Below are 10,329 nucleotides of genomic sequence, written 5' to 3'. Positions count from 1 at the left end.
GCAGGTACTATTTATTACACATCATTTACTTAACTTCACTTTATTAAATGTACAATTAAGTGCAAATGCAGAATAGCAATTATAGACTGTTACTGTATGAATAGACATGTCTTTATCACACGCAATAATGTCACATTCATGTGCATATAACTGATGTAAATAGAGTGTTTATTTTACCATTATTAGTAGTATTATTTTGTCTTACGCTAGCTGTTTTTATTTTATTTTATCTTTATTTTCCCCTCCATTCCTTATTGAGAAATGAGAGGTTCTGTCTATAGGATATTTTGTTTAAGAGTATTTTTTTAAACTTCCTATAAGTTATCTGTCCTTCATTCCTCTGTATCTTCGCACGGGGTCAGCGCGGTCAGTTCAAGTCCTGACACTACATCAATAAAACAACACTACTCTTGAGTCTTTAGTGACAGCTGTAGGGGGAAGGTGCTGTCAGTGTGACAGGGGGAGGGCTTATCTCAATGAGATGCAAATGAGCCCCCCTGTGACTCTGGGCTCACTCAGGTGAGAATCTTTAGAGGCAGTTTTCTCAGTAAGAGGAATTCAGAGTTGTATACATTCAAATGATCACAACTTACTCAAATATGATCAGATGTGCATGAGTGAGACATCATTGCATAGCTTTCACACTTTCAGAATCTGTGAATAACTCAAAATGTCTCCGGGTAGACTTGTAACTGGTTTATCCACGGTCAGTCACATATGGATTTATATGGATATTAGGGCTGGGCAAGTTAACGCGTTATTATCGCGTTAACTCATCACTTATTTAACGTGATCAATTATTTTAACGCGCGTTAACGCAGGTCAGATTCCCCTGGTCCGCACCAGTTCTAAAGCCTCGTACAAACCGCTGCAGACGAATCGCGCCCGACGCAGAATTTGAGTGCGTGTACATTAGGAAGACAAACGCACCGAACGCGCGTTCTCGACGCGCCGGACTCATGTCCGTAGAATACACTTAGCAGCAGAGGACGTGCGTCCGAGTCGTCCTGCGCACATGCGCAGTGGAGGAGTTGTGCTGTGTTGCTTTTCTCGTGGTGTAAATGGATTTTAATGTTGGACCATGGCTTTGGTTTATTAACTTTACAAAGTCAGCGGCTAGGCGCCAGTCGAGGCAACCTGCCGGGCCGGGGGCCCGCGTGAGCAGGTCCCGCCGGCTGAAAACGTGAATAATCTGGTGCCTTAGCAACTGGCTTAGTGCAGAGGAGTAAAAAAACACCCAGTTTTAGGAATCTGCAAACTTTTCTGGTTCTTTTCAATGCCCTGGCAGTGGCAATAAGCTTTAGTTTTGTGTTTGAAAACTTGTTATTGTTTAAAGGTGGTATGGACGATTTTTTTCAGCAAATAATTTTTTATCATATTTCCTCGTGGCGTGGATAAATCATTTGTCCTGCCACGTATCAATCATAAAACGCACCTACCGCTCACCTGCAGCCGCGTCAGGCTCGTCCCCACGTTTCCGCGTGCCTAAGCGCATGGATCTATCATAATATAGTTCCCTCAGTGTACGGGGCAAAATGAAGACGGAGAAAGACAGTTCGAGCTGACGCAGAAGTGGACAGAAATCTACGGGAGACGAGAGATGCGATGCGCTCCGTTGCGCTAATAAACAAACGCACGTGTGTGTTGTATCAGTCCGCACGGGGGAGTGCGCATGCGCACTTCCGCCTGCATTCTCAAATCGCTGAAAAATTGTCCATACCGCCTTTAAGTTAAAATGTACACAATGTATTTATTTTTATTTAACTGGTTAAGTGTTTGTTTGCACAACTAATGTTATGGCGCTTTAGTGTCAAGTTCTAAGAATTTACAAACTGTACTGAAGTGTTTTCTGGTTTAGGGACATTTGGTACTAGACTGGTTCTGCTGCTCCTAAAATGTGTTTTGAGTGTCTAATGTTTCATGAGATTACAATGTTTCTGACGTTACCTCTGAAGTGGCCTGTTAATCTTTAATGATTGTGGCTCAGGATTTTGTGGCAAGTGAATACTCAATATTTTATTTAACTGCTACTGAATAAAAATGCTGATGCACTTTACACTTCTTTTGAATTAATTTTGAATTTTGCACGTAAAAATGTGATTAATCGTGATTAATCAGGGAAATAATGCGATTAATCGCGATTCAAAATTTTAATTGTTGCCCAGCCCTAATGGATATATATTATTCTTTTACACATTTAAACTAATAAGAATATAACATAATTCTGAGCAAATTATATTGTTTTTAGACACAAAAACATTTACGTACTTGACTGACTGACAGGGGGGGGGCGGCGCCCTAGCGTCCTTAATGGACCAGCCGCTGCTGGTTGGCAGATCTTGTTGTGCGCATATGTGTTCTGCGCATATGTGTTCTGATCATAGTCTCTTATTGTAGGGCTTCATAAATGAGTCAGCTGTGACTATGAGTAGTGAACCAAGTTGTATGGATGCTGGCGTATGTGTGTAAAACATTGCATTTGGGCTGAGCGTTGTACACAGACATCGTGATATATAATCAAACGCTGTCCAAGCGTGGGGCAGGTGACTGCTGAATTAATCTAAATAATTAGTTTTATTTCACCCATGGTTCAGCCATAGTGACCTAAATTAATCAGTCACTGTCTCTCTGGCAGTTACATTGGTGTTACACCCTGTGCGAACAAACATAAAAAAAACACCAAACATGATTGATGCATCCCCAAAAAAATGTATCTCCAACCACCACAATAGTCCATCTATGCGCAAATGTTGATAGATACCAAGAGGGGTGAAAAGGTTTGAATTTGTGCATTAAATGGGAGTATCCCAGTGCGCATTGCTCTACAAGTATAAGAAGCTATGCGATAAAAGTTACTCACATTAAGTACTTCTAAGAACGGTGATTATGTACAAAGTTCCCACATTTAGAATAGTAGAGACAGAAGCTTTGGGGAGCGGAGTATGTGTGAAGATCGCACAAAGACTCCTCCCCTTGTCTGCTGGAAGCTGTGGCCCCGGGGAAGGCGGCCTTTTCCAAGGGGCCCTCCGCATACCAGTTACGCCATGGAGAAAGTGTACTTGATACAAGTTCGTGAATGATGCAACAGTTTAACTGCAGTAGTAAACTGTACTTTATTCTTGTAGGGCCTCGATTTAGTCGTCTACAGGTTCTATACATACACCAGCTAAAGTCAATCATATTGTCTAGGTCACTGAATCGGTCAGATAAAGCTGGGGTACCCAATTTGTAACTTAGGATTTTTAGGTTTAGTTGTACAAATACTTGACTTCACAAACGTTTTTAATATCAACAGATTTATTACATACTTTATCACAGATGCTGCAGTTTGTTGCACGAAATTACAATTTGGATTACAGAAAAAAAGTATTTTTTAATTTTTCTACCCTGGAAATTGTAGCTCATATATGTAAAAAAAAAATACCTAAAATTATTCGCAAATATATCTTGTGTGAGTTTATTATTTAAAGTGTATTAAGCACTAACACTCAACCATATATATATATATTTTTGTTGTTGCCATTTTCGATTTTTGTTTGGGTCTTTGTTATACATTGTCATTTGGCAAGTATTTTATTCTGTATGGATAACAATTATTAAAACAGTACATTTTAATAGTAAATTAGTCACAATTATTCCAATTAATCATTACAGCCCTAATAAGGAAACACAGTCGCTCATTATGAATGAATCCCATTTGTGTTGGATGCAAATGTCTTAACATATGAGTAACATACAAGCAGTTTCAGATTGCAATATTGAGTTATTAATCTAAATAATTGTAAACCTAAAGTGCTTCTTCAGAGAGCGCTCTGGAGAATCAGCTGTGTGGCCTGAGACAGTCCTCTGTAATTCCCTGCGAGGCCAGCTCTGACAGGACGTTGTCCAGGTAGTTGGGGTCAGGATAACCGTGTCCGGATAGATTGGACATCATCTCAGTTTTGTGGTGGATGCCATTCCACACGACAGTATCGGGCTCTCCTGTGGTGCTTGAGGTCCCCACAGTGAAGATAAGACGCCTCATCCAGGCCACCTTCAGCAGCTCCAAAACCTGATATAAAAAAAAACACTTGTAACCTCCGAAGGCCACTCAACCGTTATTACTGCTTCTCTGTGTGCTAGCAGCATAGATTACCTTGCGACCTTTGCCATTGTCAGGGAGAAAACAGAATCGGGGAAAGCCTCTGCAGGTGAACGCTTGTCCTGGGTTTGGATGCTCTGGACCCTGCGCACACACATATACGCACACACATATACGCACACACATATACGCACACACATATACGCACACACATATACGCACACACATATACGCACACACATACACGCACACACAATTATACTCTCATAGGAAGCAGTGCAATATTGTTTATTTAAAATAAACAAAACTATAACATATAACACATATAACATCTTATTACTCAAGTACAAATACATGAGCTACAAAATATAGTACCCCTTTAAAAAATGTCAAGTGTAAAACATTTGAAGCTTTAAAAGTAGTGAGCTTAATAAAGAGGGTAAGTAGCTTTTTTTGAACAAAAATCATATCGGTTAACAGTGAGGAAAATGGGCATTCTGCAAGTTCTCCCACTTAGAAATTATGGAGGGGGTCATACATTTTCATCGTAGGTGCATTTTCACAGTGAGGAAAAAAAATCCAGAAATCACATTGTACAATTTAAAAATATATATATTTTTATATGTAATTGCTGCAATTTGCTGTATTTGAGGTCAAATGTTTCCTTTAGTTCTTGGCATAGAGTTTCAGCTAATTCCAAAGATTTCCTTTTTCTTTTGTGCTGTCGGGTGGTCGAGTTAAGTCACAGCACTTAAGGGTCCAAGTGCAGCTGGCCACAATTGTCGTGAGTTTGAGTCCCGACAATTTACTGCATCCCTCTGCCCTGAGTGTCCCCCTCCCCTCACACAACCATTAATGGAAGTGTTATCAGTTAAAAACAGACCGTATAAGATTACTATTTGCACACACCACACATTCTTATTAAATAAATCCGAAAGTCTAAAGAGAACCATTCTACCCATTTAGTTGTGGCACATTGGTTTAGTCCGTGCACTACTGCCTCACATGCTGCCTAGGCGCTGTACTTTTATTTACATTTTTCCGCGCAGAGGCAGAACTTATGAGAAAATATTTCTCTTGAACCGGCACCTGCATTTAGCTAAGCCCAGTGCAGCCTAACTACTCGTATCATGCAGGACTTCAATTTTACTCACACTTCACCGTTACTCTGTATAATAAAGCAATTTGTATCGCAATTACAATAATAATAATAATATCAACTATAAAAATAAAATTGATTAAAAATAAAATAGGGTTAAATACATAAGTGTGTATGTATGTGATAATTGGAGTTTGTTACGCCAATTAATTGTTGAATATTTTACATGTACTGTTTAGTTTGTTCAAACATGATTCCACTTAAACTAATTTCTGAATACATTTAATTTACAAATAGTCTGTTTAAAGGGTGATTATATATATATATATATATTTATATATATGGTACATTGATACTAATGTATTTATTCATTATTTTATTATTTTTCCAAAAACAAAAAGAACGAGACAAGAAGTACAAATGAGACAAGAGACCCAATAAAACAATAGAAACTAAAACACACATGACCCCAATAGTAGCAATGGGCAGAACAAGTCGAGGCGCCGACATGTGTTGAGCCTGTGTCGAGCTGTCACTGTGTGCGTCACTTTAAGAAAGGTCAGGTGACCAACACATCTACTGTGTCATTTGGTGTCACTCGTGTCAGAAGCTGAAGATGCAGCGCGAGACTCAATCCGTCGCTTTGTCTGTTTGTTTTGTGGTTCACTGGTGATAACAATTTGCCGGTTCATCTTTGAGGGGTAATTGTGATCGCCTCCAAGAATAACCTTGGATTTTGAGTCACTTACATTATAGCCTAATTTATTGTACAATAGGCTGTCATTTGTTTCAATTACTAAGATTGAGTGACCTTATCAGTAAGTTATCATTTGTTGCTCCTCAGAACATATTCGGATTCAGTGTTGGCATTTTTGAATAAACAAATGCAATGTTGTGTTAACGCATCTGCTTTAAGAAGCAGTTGGCCTATCTTTTTTAGACCACCAGATGGTGCAATAGAGGACACCAACACAGTGTCGGGAATGTGTAACACACACCTTGATATGCAATCTACCCATCATTACATGATAGTGGTTTGCCTCCTGCTGCCACATCATCTCCAACAGTCTGCATTTCCGTGTGAGTAATGGACACTTTGACATTATAAAGGTTATAAAGAAACGAGACACATTCTTCCACTAGAATTCCCTCTAAACATGTGATCCTGTGGTTCTCCAGTGAGATGTACATATACTTTATCACTCTTCATCATCCAGAAAAAAGTGGCCCTCTTTCTGTTAATACATTTATATAATTTGGAAATTATTCCTCTAGAAAGTTCTGATTTACAAGCTTTAGGTCAAAGGATTTAAACTATAAAAACCCCTTGACTGAAATATTTATTAGACTTAGTTAGGGGATAGGGCTGCAGCTATTGATTATTTTAGTTATCAAGATTTCTCTTGATTCTTTTCTTTGATAAAATCGAGTAATGTTAATTTTTGTACATTCCGTAGACCATTTAAATAAATGTTATAGTTCATAGTAATAAACAAATAAGGAGCTTCTGCTTAAAATAACAAATGTTATTCTTGATTTCACATAAGTACGTCCCCAAACAGCAACATTTCACCTCAACGGTCAAAACTGTTGTTTGTATATTAAGAATGTGATCGACCACAGGGAAAACCGCCACAAGTCTGCCTCAGTGAAACTGAGATAAAACCAAAAAAAGATTATTATTTTTTTTCAAATGTGTGATTTTCGTTTTTTTGCAGAATGTGCTAGTTGAAGTTATGGAGCAGCCATTCAATGTATCTGATAACAGTATTTGCAGCATTAAAAGCATAAATAAAGCCATTTAAAGTATGGTAATTTCGGCTGCTTTCTCGACGTGCAGAGGGGTGTGACCTAATTTCCATATGAACAGCTGCGTTATTGTAGTCGGCCAATGGGCGGCCAGCCACATGGCTACTTAAGCAAGCAGCATCACGCGCTGTGTAGCATTGTTTGTATCATGGATCAAGCTGCTTTTGTGAACGGGCTTAACCGCGGCTGTTACAGCGCCACTCTTTTGGATTATTTCTGCGACAAGTTCGCTTTTCCAGATGACAATCTAACTTCTGAATCTGAAGATGAGTGCACAGATGACGAAAGCGATTTCATTAAACTGGAAAACATCCCTAGTCTACAGCTGACCTTAGACGAGGACGAAGATGAGGAAGAAGCGCCCGGTCACGCCGAAGAGCTGGAGCGTGAAATAACAGACGCTATTGCCACGGTTACATTTGCAGGGGAAAAAGAAGAGATAGAAAGAATCCGTAACTTTGACTGCAAATGTTACGCAAGAAGAAAAGAAAATTCTCTGCTCTCAAGAGAATCGTGTAGCAACAAACTAACTCCAGAACTGATGTACAAGCTACGGAGCGATTCTCTAGCAGCAGAAAGAGTGGCAAGACATGAGGATCATTGAACATATGGAAGCAAACAGACGTTCTGTCTGTCTGAGCTGACGACATCAACCAAAAAGCCCCATACGAAGCGAAAGTCTGCCCGGACCACCTATTTCACAGGAGGCAAAGAAGTCTGCAGAAATACTTTCCTGTTCCTCATGGCGCAAGTAATGATTCATATTAAATACGACGTAAACTTCACCCCTAGCCTAGGGCCGTGGCCCGTCATTCATCCGCGTTTTAATATTAAATATGACGTAAACGTCACAATGTTATTAATAATGCAGAATAATTGGCATCACAAACACGCTTGAAAGTGCCTGTTTTGGTGTGGTGTTCTGCTTGTGTGTTAGTGTTTTACGGTTATCTGTGAGGCATGTTAGTTATCCCAAGCTAGCTAGCTGCTAGCGCCGCTAGCCTCGCTAGCCTAGGGCCATGGCCCGTCATTCATCCGCGTTTTAATATTAAATATGACGTAAACGTCACAATGTTAATAATGCAGAATAATTGGCATCACAAACACGCTTGAAAGTGCCTGTTTTGGTGTGCTGTTCTGCTTGTGTGTTTGTTTGTGCGCCGCCAATATGAACTGTTATCTGTGAAGCGTGTTAATCCCATATTACTGTTAACCATAATCCTTTTTTTTTTTTTTCCCTTTTCAGAATTGGCAAAGACACCCTGACTGGCATAATCAAACACTATGAGGAAAATGGAGCGAGACCACGGTTGAGGAAGAAGCGCGCACAGCCACATACAGCCAGGTTGATCAGTCATGAAGTGATTCACAACGTTGTGGAGTTTATCAAAAACTATGCAGAAGTCCATTCTATCATGTTGTCTGGCCGACATCCTGGCCATAAGGACTGGCATGTGAAGTTGCTCCCAACCCGACTGGCAGAAGCATCTGAATCCCTTCTTCAGAAGGCTTCCAAAGATCAAAAGTTATCAGCACTTCAGGTATTTGTATTGAAACGCTCACATTGTGTTAAAAAAAAAAAGTTAATGAGTGTTTTATGTGAAATAGTTAGCCATTTCTTAAATGTCCTGTTATTTGTTTACAGCTTTGATGCCAAGAGACCAGGTGTGGTGCTTGCAAAAAGTCACTGTGAGGCAGAACCTGTGGAATTTCAGCTACTACGCAATTCAGCTGTTCTGCCTCCGGTTGACAATCTCCATGTCCTGGTCCCACCTGGACTGAACATTGACAGGCAGACCTGCATGAAAAAAATCAGACCTTTCTGTGCTGATGAGGCAAAAGACATTACATGCCTAGCGCCAAGAGTCACAGCACAGAAGAGTGCACAGACGAATGTGCACAAGAGGATGCAGATGTGATCTCTGATGTAATTGGACTCTGATGGTATACATATCATATCTATTATCTCATATCTCATATATTCAAAGCCATGGACCCGTTGCAGTTCGTATACCGGCCTGGCATCTGTTTATAAGGGTTCTTCTATTAAGAGTGTTTTTTAAACTTCCTATAAGTTATGTCCTTTCCCCCTGTATCTACTGCATTGTAACACCGAAATTTCCCCATGTGTGGACATTAAAGGCTATCTTAACTTATCTTTTGTTGTTTGTGTTGCACTGAATCACCTGTGAATTATTTTTGTTGACAAATGGCAATAAACCCTATTCTGATTCTGATTCTTTGACGCTATTCAGTGCCTTTTGTAATCCAAGTATTTCCATTTTAATATAGTAACTTCTGATTCAAGTCCAGTTCACATCAATAACAACACTCCTTGAGTCTTTAGTGACAGCTGTAGGGGGAAGGTGCTGTCAGTGTGACAGGGGGGAGGGCTTATCCCAATGAGATGCAAATGAGCCCCCCTGTGACTCTGGGCTCACTCCGGTGAGAATCTTTAGAGGCAGTTTTCTCAGTGAAAGGTTTTGAGAGTTGTATACATTCAAGTGACCACAACTTACTCAAATATGATCAGATGTGCATGAGTCCATTGGATACCTTTGAATTCACACTTTCAGAATGTGAATAACTCAAAATGTCTCCGGGTAGACTTGTAACTGGTTTATCCACGGTCAGTCATATATATATATACAGTGACTAATTAACTAATTAACTGTAGACAGTTACAGTAGTTATGAATTAATTCATGTTTCTGTAACATCACTTAAAATAAGAAACTTGTTTATAAAACTTGATGTTGAGTGAGACCAGTGTTTTGAGCTGGAACTCTGGCTGTTTCCATGGATGTATGGGCTGTTTCAAAGCACCACAGAGGAGAGAGTGGTGGATTTTAAATTCAATTTAAGTGTGACTGGGAAATATATTTTTGTGTGTGTAAGTGCACAGAGGACCGAGAGTATGAAACAGAAACTCACGAAGACATGGAGGCCAAAATGAACGGTTTAAGCTGAACTAAACTCTGCTTCCAGTCACACCCGTCAGTTTAAAACATGTCACTCTCTCCTCTGTTGCGGCAGGTCTGAGCGGAACGAGTTCTGTGTGAGAAAAAAAAGCACCACAAGTTATTCTTTTTTGTTAATAAAAAAGGGGGTATTATTTTTCTCCTGAATTGTTGATAGATATTTAGGTTTGGTACTTCATAGAGACCTAAGAGATTCCATTTGCCATTTAAAAGCGTAAATCTTTTTAAAAGGTCAGAAGGGGTTGCTAGGAAGAGAATTTCAGTTAATTTGTACATTTAATTTGTATCCCGACATTGGACCCACTTCTTAAAAAATGCATCACATTAGGTATGGACATTTCTGGTTTAGTCAAATACAAT

General features: G+C 39.5%; 1 protein-coding gene across 2 annotated transcripts in view; it reads right to left on the bottom strand.

Moving 5' to 3' along the window:
- Positions 1-3,496: 3,496 nt before the first annotated feature.
- The window catches only part of dtx2 (deltex 2, E3 ubiquitin ligase), a 38,269-nt gene continuing 31,436 nt past the window's right edge, over positions 3,497-10,329 (bottom strand). The window contains exons 8-9 of one of the 2 annotated variants that reach the window (XM_072446959.1): positions 4,136-4,225; positions 3,497-4,051 (exon numbers count right to left, since the gene is read on the bottom strand). In XM_072446959.1, the coding sequence (XP_072303060.1) occupies positions 3,821-4,051; positions 4,136-4,225 (321 nt within the window). In that variant the 3' untranslated portion in view covers positions 3,497-3,820. The remainder of the gene's footprint in view (positions 4,052-4,135; positions 4,226-10,329) is intronic. The other variant, XM_072446960.1, reaches the window with a different exon arrangement.

The sequence above is a fragment of the Eucyclogobius newberryi genome, unplaced genomic scaffold (genome assembly GCF_026437365.1).
Source record: "Eucyclogobius newberryi isolate DKJ021-1_F unplaced genomic scaffold, fEucNew1.0.hap1 SCAF_15, whole genome shotgun sequence".
In the NCBI taxonomy this organism is placed as follows: Eukaryota; Metazoa; Chordata; class Actinopteri; order Gobiiformes; family Gobiidae; genus Eucyclogobius; species Eucyclogobius newberryi.
The sequence above is the reverse complement of the archived record's forward strand: the minus strand, read 5'-3'. Positions and strand labels throughout refer to the sequence as shown.